At 47.0% G+C, this 17940-nt stretch overlaps 1 protein-coding gene across 1 annotated transcript; it reads right to left on the reverse strand.

The window, feature by feature from the left end:
• Positions 1 to 3029: 3029 nt before the first annotated feature.
• Positions 3030 to 17893, reverse strand: RAB24 (RAB24, member RAS oncogene family). The gene is made up of 8 exons (XM_066591152.1): positions 17629 to 17893; positions 11418 to 11486; positions 11239 to 11317; positions 7498 to 7565; positions 7315 to 7414; positions 6304 to 6354; positions 4678 to 4740; positions 3030 to 3691 (listed from the first exon to the last, which is right to left on the reverse strand). The coding sequence occupies exons 1-8, from the start codon at positions 17743 to 17745 to the stop codon at positions 3627 to 3629; spliced, it is 612 nt and encodes a 203-aa protein (XP_066447249.1). The 5' UTR covers positions 17746 to 17893; the 3' UTR covers positions 3030 to 3626.
• Positions 17894 to 17940: the final 47 nt, after the last annotated feature.

A 17940-nucleotide genomic window follows, 5' to 3' on the forward strand; every position in this document is an offset into this window, starting at 1 on the left:
GCAGATTCCTTGTGCTTCCCCGCCCCTCTCCATTAACATAACGTAGCGGGTGTTCAGTACTGAACGGCTGCTATTTACACTGAGCGATCAACAATTTGCTCATCGTCCATTATTTATGAGCAGATCGCTCAGTGTAAATTACGGTCGTTCAGTACTGAACGGCCACTTTGTGAAGTCAATGGAGAAAAATTGGGGAGAGCGAGGAGTGAAATCTCCTGCAGGCTCCCCGCTGTGAGCCAACGATACTAGCTCCTGTGCAGCAGGACAAGAGCAAGTATGTGCGGCACTCGTTTCCCCGGCACTCGTCCCATCTAAATGGAGCTTTAAAATCTTGTACTCCCAGAGTACAAGTTTAATTCCAGATACCAAATAATTTCAGATATGAAAACTGTATCAGAATATGTGTGTAATCTGTTAGTCCATGTCTTGTGACTGTCATCTACGTAGCTTGCTTTAACCCCACTAGGTGAGCAATTTGGCCCAAGCCTTAGAATGGTGACAAATAATTTTTGCTCATTGCCTTTTCAACCAAGTCATCTATTCTGAGAACAATTGATGAAGATTCTAAAGTTATTTATTCCCAGGTTCTGCAAGAAAGAGGAGTTGCCGTCCTTGTTCTTCCCTTCCTCGAGGAAGGTAGCCCTTTTATCGACTCTGAGAGTTTTTACCCAGGTGACTGTAGTCTGGCAGCATCTCTGCGTGTGCAAGGGATATGTCTAATTCCATACCTAGATGACTGGTTAATAAAGGCTTCCTCCGATTCAGACTGTTTTGAACTGCTTAGAGATCCATGGCTTATTAATCAATTGGGAAAAGTCTATGCTTTTACCAACCAACAGGCAATTATTGGGAATGCAAATAGACTCATTAGCCATGAGGCCCTTTTTACAATTAGATAAGATGTGGGCCCTGCAGCAAGGAATTTTAATAATCACTGGCAGCTACTTTGTATCAGTGCACACAGTGATGAAGATCTTAAGGTTATTCAATGCCTCAATGCAGTTACCTGGGCCAAAGCTCACCTGAAACTGCTACAAAGATTCTTCAAGCATGAAACAGAAAGCATCAGGATCTTGCCAAGAAGTTTGTTTGCCTGAAGACAATATATGCCTTGAAGTGGTTGTTGAGAAGAATCCATCTGAACCCAAGACATTCCTTTGCTTCTCCTTTAGTGGATAGTGCTTACCACAGATGCTTTGAGAAGTTTTGAGTGTTTTCCTTTAAGACGTATGGCACCATACAGCAAGAAATCCTTGAACTTCAGGTGGTAAAACAAGCTCTGTTACAGTTCCATAACAGATTGAGAGGAGCTTATGTCCAGATTCAATGAGACAACCAGGTTACAGTTTATTACCTCAGCAAGCAGGCTAGGGCCGGGTATAATCTCCTGGAGGTAGAGTATGCAAGAATCATGTGCTGCGGGTAATATCAGAGGTGTCGAGAACTCGGCTGCAGATGATCTCGGCAGAAAGGTTCGTAGGTCCAACAAATAGCTCAAGTCGGCTGTTTTCTAGTTATTGGTGGAGAAATTGGGTAAATCGGGAGATTGATGGTAAACTTGAAGATTCTGCTCAAACAAGGTGGGCAATCCGGTGGCCCTATATGCTTTCTCCCTCTCTGTGAAGGCAGGATAACCCTTTATCATGGAAAGACTTTATTAATGCAGTGTATAATATAATCTGTATATTCCCTACCAGATGAGGAGACCATAATCTTTCCCATGCAAAAATTCAGACCCCACAGTTGCTGGATTTTCTTTAAGGAGATTTTCAATCAGGCCTAAAATGTAATACACCCCGAGTGCACTTCAGTGTGATAAATGCCTGTCTATAATTCAGATTCTGGAATAACAAACTAATAAGATGCTTCTTTAATGGAATCAAGCATTTAACTCTCTGCCTTGTATAGGATCTGGCCATTGCCCTGAGGTGGATAATAACTGAACCTTTAGAACCTCTGGAGAGCATCAACCTTAAAGACGTTTCTGGGCTATTTCTATTAATGTCCTATCCTCAGAATATGTCGTCAATAGTTGGTTGACTGGGGTCCGGCGCTCAAAACCCTGACTCTACCAAATGACTAAGGAAGCAGCAAGCAGTCTCCTCCCTCAAGTCTTATCTGAAAGTCTTACAAATAAGACTTTCAGATAAGATACAAATAAGCCCCCACCTTCCCTTCTTTTACTGCATTTTGCCATTCTCTCCAAAAATTTCCAGTGCCACAAGGCATCCAAGCTCACTCCTCTAGAGCCACAGCAGCTTCCTGGGTGTAGAATTACAGAGGTTCGACTTCAGTTCAACTGCCAGACGGCATTCTGGGCCTCCGCACACAGCTTTCCTGCAACACAACCGCCTGGACATCTCCTCCTCTGAGCACTTCGTTTTTGGCGTAAGTTTTCAATAAGACATAATATTTCCTGCCCTCGTCTTCACTATTTAGTTCCTATTTGTGCTGCCAAGGAACATAAAGGAAGAGGAAAATTTACTCACTTGAAATTTTATTTTCCGTGAGTCCAAGGCAGCAGAGTAATACTTTTGCAGGTTTCCCCAATGCAGAATGTATTTCTAAATTAGGACTTATTCACACTTCCCGATTTTGTATGTCCATGTTCTGTGTTTGCAACGAGCCCTAAACGGACCCATTGACTCCTGTGGGCCTTTTCAGACATGGAATTTTCTTTTCATGGATCCGCAGTCCACTGCCCATACAGATCAGATAATACACATGTGGGTGTCTGTACTGTCCGACGCATGTTGATCCTGAGAATATTATGTACAACATGTACATGACTGTGTGACTCTGGTCTTATAGGTTTCCCTGAGTAAGTAGGTGGAGACTGGCTGCTATGAGGTCTCCATATACTGCACGCATAGAGCAGGATATCTTCTCTCAGTATAGCACACCCTCATAAGTAACAGCAGCATGAAGGACAGTGTACAGCAGTCCTGAGCAGGGGGCTTAAGAGTGTATTCCCAGATTAATCATATGTTACAATACTATATAAAGGAAAAATGGAAAAAGTGATGTAATTGGTTTGTTAAAACATGATTTTTATTTTCTATATTAAACGATCTTATCTCAGCAATACTTATTCTAAAGAATGAAAATGTCCAGCAGGGTAGAGGAACACATACTCCATGGAAAACCTTTTGGGAGACTTGCAAGTGAAATTTTATTTGAAAACACATAAAATGTTTACTGTCTGAAGAATAAATGCCACTTCTGCAGTGAACCGGCCATTCACCCAATCTGTTAGGAAACAGTCCTGTAGTCATTCCTTCGTTCTTGTAAGAAATCTGTATGAATCTGATCACTACACGGTTATTTACAAACAAATCTAAGAAACCAGATCCAGTGTGTCAAGCTGTTTTTTTTTTTCATTTTCCATCTATACGCTTTATGTTCAATGTCACATTGTCCCTTTTTATGTCTGATCACGAAACGTGCATAAATAGGTTTTTTGGCATACATGGAAGATGGTCATTTCTCCCAAAGGCAGCATGGATGCTTGATGTTGCAATCACTGGGCAGATGTCAACACACCATATGCTTTTAAGAAGAAAAAAAATGATATAGCACAAAGACAGTCAAGGAGGTCATTGTCAAGGCCACTGTCCATTTCTTCTCTAGTGATGGCAGCAGGTGTACGAAGTCAAGTCTTTCCTAGAGTTCAAATCCACTCCCTTTGGCTCTGTAAATATTAAAAACATGTTATTCTGATACTCGCTGGCAAAATAGGCAATTAAAAAGTGCAAGTACCACTCAGGTCACCCAGACACACACAGGCTGCAGGGATCAAGTCATTAGTTTTCAATGATGTTCCCCTTAAATAACTTTTTGGAATCGCATGCAAGTTTCCTTATATGGAAGTTGGGTGAGTGGATTAAAGATCCTGCAGTGTTAGGGATTGCAAGGAACCCAACAGTTAATGTCAATTGCTGAGAGTGAAGGCAGAAGTGGTTAATTAATGTTCTGCTGATCTCGACTGCTTCTCAACGAGTGCAATGTATGCTGTAAAGGGATAAAGAACACCACATCCTCTATACATTCCAGCAATCATGCGACTGAGTTTCCATTCATGTGTCAGGCTTCTATGGGCAAACAAAATCTCTTTTAGGGTATGTTCATATATAGTAGATTTTGGTGCCAATCTCCCTCTATTATATGTGGATTTTAATGGATTTCACCCCCTCATTCGAAAAGGTAAAAATTGACAACTCAAAACCAATATGCTCTGGATTTTAAATCTGCACTGCAAGTCAATATTTAGGCTGGTTTCAAATGGGCGTAAGCGTATCCATGTGCGCGATAGGTGTTGTGTCTTTGCATATTTTACTGTATTTTCTTGCGTACACATCCCCTGCGTATTTGTGCGCACAAAAAAACATGCAAGCACGCTCCCATTGATTTCAATGGGCAATTCCGTTTATTATGTGCCATTTACGTACAGAATACACACCAAAATAGGACAGGCTGTGTTTTTTTTTTTTATGCATGCACAAAAAAAAAAAAAAAGCACATGTGACCGAATCTCATCCACAATGCCTGTAACTATATAATGCTGAGGATTTTCCAGAAAGTCCACAGCATTTCCACAATGTGCGAACATACCCTGAAGGTAGGGCTGCTTAAATAGAAAAATAAACCATGAAATAGTAGATTATTTATTGCGCTCACCCGTCTGGACTTGAAAATCACTATAATTCACATAGTCTTCTGCCACCTTCTGAAATAGCTCATCTGGGTTTGCACACACAAAACAAAAATATGAGATCAGATAATAGTAAAGTGTACAACAAGGAACACAAATCACTGCTGCACCCAAATGAAGTAACAAAATCCAGTATTCTACACCAATATTTGCTTGGAAAAAGAATATTGTGAGTAAGCCCTACCAATGGTGTTTTGTAGTTCAGAGCTGCAATCTCCCAGGATTCCTTGCTGGTGTAATGCCTGTACATAACTTGCCTTGGTTATTATTATAGGAATTGTAGTTACAAAGGACTGCAAGTTTATAATACAGTGAGACAGTTTTATCCTACAGTTTTATACAAAAGAACCCCTCTACGTCTTCTATGAATATAGGGAATGGATCATGAAAGGAAGCATGAAATACTCCAATACACGTCCTTAGTGAAAATTTCGGCTTCTCTTCTGGTCATTGCAGCTATGAAAAACAGAAAAATGTGCCCATTTTATGGCCATATAAACCTGACCAAATGAACCAGGGGAAGCAGCCATGTGTGACAGGCAGCCCTAACAGAGGCTCTTGCGTCTCACACCTATGGAGATCAGGAACGCTATATTTTCTCCTTAGGGAGAGCACCTAGAAGATGAGTGAGGAGACTTATAGGGCCATTGATGCTCCTCTGGGTATTATGCAAATAAGGGAGATGGAACAATACCTCTGCAGCGCTATCTACTGCATGAATCCTTATAAGTCTCCTAACTGACTGCTCTCCCTAAGTAGAAAAGAAAGCGTTCCTGACCCACCTCACAGGGCTCTCGCTAGCCAAGCCAGACACTAACTGCACCCTGATGAAGGGCAAACACCCCGAAACAGCTGTCTGTGTATGATTCTGGCTTGGCTTTCAATTCCCAGTCATTGTTACAAGGCTTGTATAAAGAGTCTACCATTGACTTGCAGGAATGCTGCCTTTCAATAGGTGGCGCTGCAGAGGTATTCTTCCATCTCCCTTATTTACACATGAAGAAGCAGCTCCCGGGTCTTTGACACATCTAATATGCAGGATATATTAGCCATCAGAAAGCACAGCTTCCACAAATAAAGCCCAAAAAAGGAGACGTTTTTTTTTCCTCCTGAATACCACCTCTCTTCCCTTTATTGAAGAACACTATTTCACATGGCACATATTCTATATTCTATTTTCTCTTTTTCTTAAAATGTTTTACATTTCTTATTAGGGATGAGCGAGTATACTCGCTAAGGCACTACTCGCTCGAGTAATGTGCCTTAGCCAAGTATCTCCCGGCTCGTCCCTAAAGATTCGGGGGCCGCCGCGGGGCGGGGAGCTGCAGGGGAGAGCGGGCAGGAACGGAGGAGAGATCTCTTTCTCCCGCCCGCTCTCCCCTGCTCCCCGCCGCAACTCACCTGTCAGCTGCGGCGGCCCCCGAGCAGGGAGATACTCGGCTAAAGCACATTACTCGAGCGAGTAGTGCCTTAGCGAGTATACTCGCTCATCCCTATTTCTTATTCCAGCCAGACACTGATTATTTTATCATATGTGTCAAAGTTTCATTTAGAATATCCCTCCTGTCCCAATTCTATGCACCACAACTTACCTACACTGATTCCAGTTTTACTGGATGTTTCACAGAGGTGAGCTTTAATCTCTGTAAAAGAGAGAAATACGGTTAGACCAATCTACTGCCAATCTACTGTCATCACAAAGACCATTGCCACAATAAGGAGTGCACTTATGGACCATAAAAGAAACCAACTGCACTATTGTATTCCGCAGTCACTGGGCTTCGTATCCTAGAGCGCTCCTCCCTGTGTGCCCTCCAGCATTCAGCAGAGCGCTCTACAGCAGGACACGTGTTGTCAACGAAGGTTCTAATCAGATAATGCAATAGATGGCGCAGATTTATTAAGACTGGCTGTTCAAAAGCTCATCTTAAAGGGGTTGTCAGAGTCTTTAAAGAAAAAAATAAATAAATAAATGACCACAAGCTCATGATAAAAAATATAGTAAAAACCTATAGTCACCTTTTGAACTTTTCCTCTCCATTCCAGCACCGCTACTATGATCCAGGAAGTCGCTGCAGCCAATCACAGCCAGCCCTTCCTGGAGGTGGGGATTTTGATCCTCCAATCCACAAAAGGCTGGCAGAATACTAAAGACAAGTGCCGGAGGTGAAGAGGAGACACACGCCAGAGATGACAGCGCCTCTTAGCTGATGTAATATTTTTTGCTTTTTTTTTACTGCAGCTTAGGCTTAGTTTAGGGCTTGTACAGTAGGATTTCCGACTGTAATTGCTTCGCACTGCACGAAAACCGCGTTTTAATGCGATGCAATTGAAAGGAAGGCTCCATAGAGAAACATGGGCTACAAAACTCGCAAATTCCAGCTGTATAGAGCGTGCCGCGATTTTATAGTCTTGGTATGTTGCGGGCTACACAACATCGCTCGTGTGGAAGAACCCATAGGAAGACATGGGCTCTACATACATGCGATTTGTAGCACTGTCGCAATAAGACAAAATTTCACGATAAAGTTGCCTGTGTTGAAGCGGCCTAAAATACATGGAACAATTCCACATACGTCTGCCATTGCAATGTTTGACCTTACCATCTGCATAATCCTGTACGTCATGAAAGTCAACTTGTCTCAGGCTCTTGTCATTTTCAACCAAGTCGCTCTTTGTGCCACAAATGTAAATCCGGCAATGCTGGGAATAGAAGGAAACACTATTAGCATCACAGGGGCGGGTCTTGTGTTCCGGATGGTAAGTCAGTGCTCAGCTATACCAACCTCTTCAAAGTTCTGCAGCTCATTCACCCAGAATTTTACCCTTTCAAAACTGCTGCGGTCTGTGAGATCTGAAGAGAGAGAAAATAACTGTATAGTAAGCCCTCGTACTAGCCCAAACGGCACAGACACCCCTCGTACTAGCCCAAACGGCACAGACACCCCTCGTACTAGCCCAAACGGCACAGACACCCCTCGTACTAGCCCAAACGGCACAGACACCCCTCGTACTAGCCCAAACGGCACAGACACCCCTCGTACTAGCCCAAACGGCACAGACACCCCTCGTACTAGCCCAAACGGCACAGACACCCCTCGTACTAGCCCAAACGGCACAGACACCCCTCGTACTAGCCCAAACGGCACAGACACCCCTCGTACTAGCCCAAACTGCACAGTAACCCCTTGTACTAGTCAAAAAGTATTAGAATTGACTGCGCAATGAAAATAACCAGACTTTATCATTGCTCTCGCTGAAAATAGGAAAAGTAAATGTATACATATACATTTTTCTCTAAGAGTATCCACACTTAGCAGTGATCACTGTGTAAAATAATACATATTCATTACAAACTAGCTTTTGTGCTCATTTCGAAAAAAAGAAATAAAAATAAACGATGAAAACAAGGTATCCTAATGATTGCACCGGCCATCTTGGATGTCCAAAAGCAGGAACCAGAACTGGTAGATCAGGGGGGACGGTAAAGAACAACTGCAAGGAATATACCCTCCTTCCACTGTGAGTCTGGGACAGAATTTTGTTCCAAAACTGGAGAGTCATTTTAACCCTTTCATGTCAAGGAGCGTTTTGGGCCGAGTAAAATTTCAACTTTTGAAATGCTGCATTATAGAAACAACCTTTTTTTGTTCTTAGTCTATTCTCAATTATTTTTCCTTTATTGCAGGACAAACGGGGCTTTCTTGTTATTACTGAAAACTGATGGCGACACACTTACATTGTGAAGGTTTTATGAAGAGGAAAAAGGTCAGAAAGATAACATTTCCTTTTCACTATCCGTCATGAAAGTAGTTTGTTTGAATGATTGACCCCTTCAACACCAGAGATTTTTTCGTCCCCGCCTTCTAAGAGCTATAACCTTCCTATTTTCCCATCGATATAGCTGTATGATGGCTGGTTTTTTTGAAAAATTAGTTAGATTTTTTAAAAGGTACCAATTAATGTATCACATACCATACTGAAAACCTTTAGGAAAAATGTAAGTGGGGTGAAATGAAAAAGAATCCAACAGCGCAGTTTGTTTTGGGGTGGAGCTTTGTTTTTAGGAAGTTCGCGGTGCGGTAAAAATGACATGAAATGTATTCTGCGGGTCAGTACGATTACAGCGATACTAAAGTTATAGATTTTCTTTTGTTTTACTACTTTTAAATAATAGGGAAACTTTTTTAGCAGAAATTGCTTTCCATTGCCATATTCTGAGACCCATAACTTATTAATTTTCCCATTGATTCAGCTGTACAAGGGGGCTCGTTTTTTTGCATGGTGAGCTGTAGTTTTTATTACTACCATTTTGGGGTACAGGCATATTTTACATCAATTTTTATTCAGTTTTTTTGGGAACTGGGATAACAAAAAATCTGCAATATTGGCATTCTGTGTTTTTTATGGTATTCACTACGCCGGATAAATATTGTGATATTTTAATAGTTCGGAACTTTACAAATAAGGTGATACCAAATGTGTGGGGGTTTTAATTGTTTAAATATTTTTATGGAAAAACTTTTTAAATCCTTTTTATTATCATTTCATAATATGTACTATATACTACCATACTTCAGTATTGCCTCTGAGCCCCGTCTACACATAAAATCCCTAGCACCCACCTGAATACAGAAGCAGTCTGTGTTCATGGGGTCTTATAGTGACTGAGAAGGGACTATTTCAGTTCCCCGTCACCACAGGATTGGGCTGTGTGGCATCATGATGCTCCTGACAGGACTGAGTGCATGTGTTGTGCCATCAGAGACCGCATGTAAGTTCCTGGGCTTCTGGCACAAGGGGCATGCCATTAGCCTGTTAATATGGGGCAGGAAGGGGTCTGGTTATACGTCTCCGGGTTCTACTACTGTACTGGCGTATAGCTTGGCACATGTACTTAGGTTGTTCTTTGGCTACGCTCTACTAACCACGAGTGGTTCACAAAGTGCTGTTCTCAAACACGCATGATCGCTCCTACAAGGTAGGGAACAGTCGCAATCTATTGTCTCAAGAGCATTTTGAGGAGCAGCAGATTGTTTAAATATCCTCAGGCTAAAGTGACCAATCAGGCTAGAAAGTGTAACCATTTGTTGCTTTTTTTGTTGTATAGTTGTTTGTTTTTAACTTAAAAAAAAACAAACCACAATACTAAATACAGATCAAAAAGAGGACTCAAACCAAACTCTCTGTGGACAGCTGGTCCTCCTATAGAATTTTCTCAAGTTAACCCCTTAGTGACGACCAATACGCCTTTTTACTGACCTCTCTTAGGGGCTTTAAACCTGCACGTGTCTTTTTAAAGTGGTGGCTTGGCTGAGTACTGACAGCAAGGCTCCTGCTCTAACCGCCAGGAAGAGAAACCTCAGATTCTGGTAGTTAAACCCCTTACATGCTACAAATAAGAGCAACTACAGCATGTAAGCAGATGATATGGGGAAGGAGCACTCTCTGTCACTCATCGGCACCCCATAATGTGATTGCAACGTAACAACAGGTTCCCATGGCAGCGGGAGGACTGACAAAGGCCTCTCTGTCATCCCATGTTACTCAGCCTATTTATTAGCCTTAAGGCCCATTTAGCAGTCTTTTGAGCGATAATCGTTGCGTCTAAACGTGCGGCTATCGTGCACTGTTCGTTCATCGCTCATTTCTAGCGAGCTAGAAATCAGCGATGAGCCTTATCAGCACCACACGCTGAGATCTCAGCGGGCGGTGCTGATATTCTTTCAGCTGTAATCCCGCTGTCAGTTCTCATCGGGACACCAGCTGAAAGCGCCGAGAACAATGCATCTGTTTGTATACTCATAACAGCTGCTTTGTTCTCGGAGCTATCACGGCGGTATCCCGCTCTGCCTGCATTAACTCTTAAGTAGCTAATTAGCTACTTAGAGTTATGCAAAGATGATCGCTCAAAACTGTCACTCAAACTGTCGTTTGAGCGATCATCGCTCCGTGTAAATAAGCCTTTAGAGTGGTGCCATTAAAAAAAATACAACTTATCCCAAAAAAAAAACAAGCTCTGATTTTGGTATGTCAACAAGTTATGGCTTTGCAATGCAATGATGAAAATCGCTTGATCTTTAAGACATAAAATAGGCTGGTCACTAAGGGATTAAATTAAAATTGTGAGCTTCAACTCAGTTTAAAGGGTTAATACATTTTCTGTGTGGTCCACAAGATGGCACGGTTATGTTATCAGGTAATGATTAGGGATGAGCGAGTATACTCGCTAAGGCACTACTCGCTCGAGTAATGTGCCTTAGCCGAGTATCTCTCTGCTCGTCCCGAAAGATTCGGGGGCCGGCGCAGCTGACAGGTGAGTTGCGGCGGGGAGCGGGGGGAGAGCGGGCGGGAGAGAGGGAGATCTCCCCTCCGTTCCTCCCCGCTCTCCCCTGCTCCCCGCCGGCACCCGAATCTTTCGGGACGAGCGGGGAGATACTTGGCTAAGGCACATTACTCGAGCGAGTAGTGCCTTAGCGAGTATACTCGCTCATCCCTAGTAATAAACCATACTCTTAGACTTTTACCATAGCAGACAATTGCAGCTCTAGCGCCCCGATAATAAATGCGACTCATCGCTTCGTAACGTTCTGAGCCGGCGGTATCCTGGAAAAGAAGTAGAAAAACTTCAAATTAGGTTCCGTACAACTATTAACGAGCAAAACTACCACGGTACAGACATCCAAGCAACAGACGTGCTACTTACCCAGATTCCCAGCGTGACATTGCGGCCTCCAACATTTATAGCTTTGGCAACAAATGCTGCCCCAATTGTCTTAAAAAGAAAAGAAAGAAGAACCGGTTACATGGTGTAATGTGCTGCAGGGCAGAGGTCAAACTCATTTACCAAGGTCAATGGAGGAAGTGGTTGGCTCTTTTTAGTATCCAGGTACTAATATTCGAAGAGCATTCACTGTGGTTACACTTGGATTAGCACTCGTAATGAAGGCGTCAGGACCCACACGGCGCGGATGACTGTATGGGGCCTTTGTGACTGTCTTCTCCCGTAGACGCGATACTTCTAGGACGGCGCAGCTCTGTAATTACGGCACGTGTTGGAGCCTGTAAGTCATTCCATAGATTTCTGAAGGCAATTCATGGGGCTTACGTGTCTGAGTTATCTCACTCTGAGACGGAAGATAAAAGGGGCTGATTATACATGCAGGAATCTGGATACACCTGCTCTCCGTGTGATGTCTGGAATCAGTGTACACACTAAGGCCAGGCTCACACAAGTGTAATTACCGCGTATTACGTGCGTGTGATTCCAAAAAATAAATAAAAATATCATTTTTTTTTTCTAATCTTAGAAGAAAAAAAAAACAAAACTTTAGATACAGGATTAGATACCATTCTGAGAGATTGGGAAAGTTTTTTCCAAGGTTTTGTAAGTGTGGCAGGGTAAACTTTTTTCTTCCAGGACAGAATAGTGCAAATGATCTGTAACCTGTGGAAAGCAAACCTATTGCTCTCCGTTTCAGCCGTCTTCTAGAATGGTCAAGATGGAACCTACCTTGATCATTATAGCAAAGTGCTGAAGCAGAGAGCAATAGGTTTGCTTTCAGCAGGTTACAGATCATTAGCTGGAAGAAAAGTTTAGTCTAGCACGCACTTTTCTTTTTGGCACAGAATATCACAAATAAGCAAGAATCTGCCAAAACGGAGGCACGTTGGTCTTCAATTCAGCAGTTCTTTTTTAGGTGCTCTCCCTGAATAGAAACAATATTCTTCCTGCCCAACATCTATAGGCCACTCACTAGCCAAGCCAGACACCTACTGCACACTGATGTGGGGCAGCCCCCCGAAACAGCTGTCTGTGGATGGTTATTCTGGCTTTGGCTCACAATTCCCAGTCGTTGTTATGAGGCTTCTCTGAAAAATAAGACATTGACTTGCAGAAATGCTGCCTTCCAATAGGTGGCGCTGCAGAGCTATTGTTGTATCTTCCCACTAGCAAATTTGTTTTATAATGCTCAAGTTAGGTTCCATTTTGGGCATTTTAAACGTACACCATGACAGGACCCCTGGATGGGGTGAAAAACGTGATATGAACAGAGCCTCAAGGTATGTTTAGACGTAGCAGAAATGCAACAGTGGCAAATTCTGCAACATTTCGGCATCCAAAACAGTCAGAATTCGCACCATCAGTGCAGATCTTAACTCGAAATCAGCTGCGCTTCTGTAGCCAATTCCTGAAAATCCCGCGCTCCCTCTCGCCTCTGCAGTCTTTGCACTCTCTGCGCTTTCTTTACCGGAAGCGAGTGCAATATTAATCTGAGAAACCCTTTCCGATATCACGTTTATCAATCGGCGTTTTACCTGTGGATGCCAGGCGTTTTTCATGCAAAAAAACCCGAGATCACTTTATGAAATTCCGGACCTCCGGCGCTCGTTTCAGGCGCGTTGGGGGATCGGTGAGCGTTTCCCATTGAGTTCAATAGGAAACACTCAATCGCACTCGCGTCCAAATCACACGGTGTGCGAGGTGTTTGACTGTCCCATTAAAAACAATGGCCGATGCGTTCCGGGGGACGCAAAAAAAAAATAGAACGTGCAGCGATTTTTGTTACTTGTGTGGGAAAATATCGCTCGTGTGTATGAGGCCATTCCAAAGAATGCAGTTCATATTCGCGCGAGTTTTGTGCGTCTGGCAATGTACAACACTTGCGCTCGTGCGAATGTAGCTTCATGGTGTGGATTTTGACTCTTTTAGATGTGGAATTAGCTACGTGTAAACACGCCCGTAAAGGAGTACGGATGGTGAAGGAAGCCGCGACAAAATGCTGTAGTCACAAAACATTTACGACAACCAGAAGAGTTTTGACTCAACACACAGAAGGCCGGAAAATGTCCCATCATATCGTGCATCCACAGCCCAACAGACGCGGAGAACCGCGTACGATATCGTTTATAGCGCCAACACACTAGCAGATGTGTTCACCACTATACAGACTCGCATATAGGGGGTCATTCTCTGCAGCGGCAATATGTGAGGGAAAATCAGATCAGTCTTCATTGGGCGCCATAGACAACACAAAGTGGAATGTTTAGGCCCGGCCCGTACGCTACCTTCCCATCACAGGGGACAGCCATCTTATCTACAGGGAAGAGCAGACTCTGGACTGGGAGCACATGACAACCGGACACAACGTGTATGGATGTGACCGACGGGACAAACACCACCGTGTCTCCATCGCGTATTATGGCAGTGAATGAACATACAGGGACATTCATTAGTCCGTTCACATGTGCATGTAGATACACACGAGAAATAAATCACAGCGTGCTCTATTTCACCACGTATCAGGCACGAGCAGCCCGAGTCCTTTCTATGGGCAGTGTATACAGCACTGTCCATATGTAACATATTGCATACGGGCGATGAAACATACCCAACAGAGTGGGGAATAAGAAAAAAAAAAACGAACAAGTCACACTGCGCAAATCTGTGTGCGTAAGATACGCGGTCATGCGCAGTCTCATACACCCGTGGACAGGAGCCTTTAGGGTCCTTTTAGACGAGACGATTCTCATTTGACCAAGTGCGTCACGTCATCAATTGCTCAGCAGCCGGTTATACAGCGGACACGTCGTCGGCTCGTTCTCTGGGCGGCCGGTTATACAGCGGACACGTCGTCGGCTCGTTCTCTGGGCGGCCGGTTATACAGCGGACACGTCGTCGGCTCGTTCTCTGGGCGGCCGGTTATACAGCGGACACGTCGTCGGCTCGTTCTCTGGGCGGCCGGTTATACAGCGGACACGTCGTCGGCTCGTTCTCTGGGCGGCCGGTTATACAGCGGACACGTCGTCGGCTCGTTCTCTGGGCGGCCGGTTATACAGCGGACACGTCGTCGGCTCGTTCTCTGGGCGGCCGGTTATACAGCGGACACGTCGTCGGCTCGTTCTCTGGGCGGCCGGTTATACAGCGGACACGTCGTCGGCTCGTTCTCTGGGCGGCCGGTTATACAGCGGACACGTCGTCGGCTCGTTCTCTGGGCGGCCGGTTATACAGCGGACACGTCGTCGGCTCGTTCTCTGGGCGGCCGGTTATACAGCGGACACGTCGTCGGCTCGTTCTCTGGGCGGCCGGTTATACAGCGGACACGTCGTCGGCTCGTTCTCTGGGCGGCCGGTTATACAGCGGACACGTCGTCGGCTCGTTCTCTGGGCGGCCGGTTATACAGCGGACACGTCGTCGGCTCGTTCTCTGGGCGGCCGGTTATACAGCGGACACGTCGTCGGCTCGTTCTCTGGGCGGCCGGTTATACAGCGGACACGTCGTCGGCTCGTTCTCTGGGCGGCCGGTTATACAGCGGACACGTCGTCGGCTCGTTCTCTGGGCGGCCGGTTATACAGCGGACACGTCGTCGGCTCGTTCTCTGGGCGGCCGGTTATACAGCGGACACGTCGTCGGCTCGTTCTCTGGGCGGCCGGTTATACAGCGGACACGTCGTCGGCTCGTTCTCTGGGCGGCCGGTTATACAGCGGACACGTCGTCGGCTCGTTCTCTGGGCGGCCGGTTATACAGCGGACACGTCGTCGGCTCGTTCTCTGGGCGGCCGGTTATACAGCGGACACGTCGTCGGCTCGTTCTCTGGGCGGCCGGTTATACAGCGGACACGTCGTCGGCTCGTTCTCTGGGCGGCCGGTTATACAGCGGACACGTCGTCGGCTCGTTCTCTGGGCGGCCGGTTATACAGCGGACACGTCGTCGGCTCGTTCTCTGGGCGGCCGGTTATACAGCGGACACGTCGTCGGCTCGTTCTCTGGGCGGCCGGTTATACAGCGGACACGTCGTCGGCTCGTTCTCTGGGCGGCCGGTTATACAGCGGACACGTCGTCGGCTCGTTCTCTGGGCGGCCGGTTATACAGCGGACACGTCGTCGGCTCGTTCTCTGGGCGGCCGGTTATACAGCGGACACGTCGTCGGCTCGTTCTCTGGGCGGCCGGTTATACAGCGGACACGTCGTCGGCTCGTTCTCTGGGCGGCCGGTTATACAGCGGACACGTCGTCGGCTCGTTCTCTGGGCGGCCGGTTATACAGCGGACACGTCGTCGGCTCGTTCTCTGGGCGGCCGGTTATACAGCGGACACGTCGTCGGCTCGTTCTCTGGGCGGCCGGTTATACAGCGGACACGTCGTCGGCTCGTTCTCTGGGCGGCCGGTTATACAGCGGACACATCGTCGGCTCGTTCTCTGGGCGGCCGGTTATACAGCGGACACATCGTCGGCTCGTTCTCTGGGCGGCCGGTTATACAGCGGACACATCGTCGGCTCGTTCTCTGGGCAGCCGGTTAGTTATACAGCGGACACATCGTCGGCTCGTTCTCTGAGCAGCCGGTTGGTTATACAGCGGATACATCGTCGGCTCGTTCTCTGAGCAGCCGGTTGGTTATACAGCGGACACATCGTCGGCTCGTTCTCTGGGCAGCCGGTTATACAGCGGACACATCGTCGGCTCGTTCTCTGGGCAGCCGGTTATACAGCGGATACATCGTCGGCTCGTTCTCTGGGCAGCCGGTTATACAGCGGATACATCGTTGGCTCGTTCTCTGGGCAGCCGGTTGGTTATACAGCGGATATATTGTCAGATTGTTCACATGAGAATCTTTCAGTCGTTCACAATCGCTGTATAAGTGACTGAGACGGACTGAACTAGCGCTGGTTACACCGGACGATTAGTAAACGAGCCAACGATGAGTTTTAAGCCTGCATAAAATGGATGACAAGTGAAGCGAAGAATCATTGGCGCACGTTTAGACTGAACGATTATTCGCGGTCACTTGTTTGAACGATAATTGTTCCGTGTAAAGCGCTCTGGCGGAGGATCACACAGCGGTTCACATTGTGTTTACTTTTTCCATCTTTGGGTTCCATACGGATTGCTGAAAATGGCCAATAAAAGCCTGGACTGTAGCGTAGGCCTCCATGACGGGTGCGAGCTTCCATCTCCAGCCGTCCAGTCTGCTGTTCCTTCCTGGCATTCCCACCAGATAGCAGCGATGTCTACAGCATTCTATTGGGAGATAAAATCCAGAAAGCAACAACCGGAGCCGCCAGAGACCCGCGCTCACATCCACGCTCCTCCCGGTACCGGCTGACAGCCGCGCTCACGTCCACGCTCCTCCCGGTACCGGCTGACAGCCGCGCTCACATCCACGCTCCTCCCGGTACCGGCTGACAGCCGCGCTCACATCCACGCTCCTCCCGGTACCGGCTGACACCCGCTCCTCCCGGTACCGGCTGACACCCGCTCCTCCCGGTACCGGCTGACAGCCGCGCTCACATCCACGCTCCTCCCGGTACCGGCTGACAGCCGCGCTCACATCCACGCTCCTCCCGGTACCGGCTGACAGCCGCGCTCACATCCACGCTCCTCCCGGTACCGGCTGACAGCCGCGCTCACATCCGCTCCTCCCAGAGGCTGGCGTCGGTTTCTGTAACACTACAGGATAAGATGGCGTTGCATGCTGCGCTACTTCACCCCGGAGGAGACTGATTGCACTGCATTGTAGTCATTGGATCATGTGGTTCCTTCACAGAAAGGCGCCTCCGCTCACCGGCTGAGGGCTTCTTACAGAGACCCTTGGCGCAAATATAAACGAGCGCAATGGCGCCCTCAGTCCGACTAACGACGCTTACCATCTAGCCGGAGTTTCATACAAGCACCATTTGTAGTGATGCTAATAGATGTAAGGGGTAAATGTGGCGCGACCCGCGGGGCCACCTACCTGTACATACACATATATACAAGCAGCATGCCAGGAGGAGGCGCTGGGCAGAGCCAGCTCCGCTCCGGTGGGCACTGCCAGCCCTTTTCCCGTAAGCAGTACCAGCTCCCCTCCCGCGGACACTGCCACCCCCTTTCCCGCAACAGTGCCAGCTCCCCTCCCGCGGGCAGCGCCCGGGTGACTTACGTTCTGGTAGGGTCCCTGCAGGAAGCGGTGATGAACGTATCTCTCCACCAGGCTGGTCTTGCCCACCGCCTCCTTCCCCAGCATCACCACCTTGGCATCAACCCGCTGCCCGCTCATGTCAGCGATGATCCCGCGGCGGCTCCGTCATCAGTGATCCCGGCGGCGGCGGGTGGAGCGCGCAGTCCTGGGAGCCCCGGCTACACCTGCTGCCATGTCATGTTGTTCTCTGCGGGCCCTACTCTGTCACTGCTCTCCACAGCCCCGCCCCTCCGACACGCCCACCGCCCTTCTCTCACTTTGGACCGCCCACTC

This window comes from Eleutherodactylus coqui, chromosome 2 (genome assembly GCF_035609145.1).
Source record: "Eleutherodactylus coqui strain aEleCoq1 chromosome 2, aEleCoq1.hap1, whole genome shotgun sequence".
Taxonomy (NCBI): Eukaryota; Metazoa; Chordata; class Amphibia; order Anura; family Eleutherodactylidae; genus Eleutherodactylus; species Eleutherodactylus coqui.

Coding starts and splice junctions, on each gene's coding strand:
- RAB24 (XM_066591152.1), bottom strand. CDS start 17,745: ATGAGCGGGCAGCGGGTTGATGCCAAGGTGGTGATGCTGGGGAAGGAG. Junction 11,487..17,628: donor TGCAGGGACCCTACCAGAAC/GTAAGTCACCCG, acceptor TTTCTTTTTAAG/ACAATTGGGGCAGCATTTGT. Junction 7,566..11,238: donor AGCTGCAATTGTCTGCTATG/GTAAAAGTCTAA, acceptor CTCTCTCTTCAG/ATCTCACAGACCGCAGCAGT.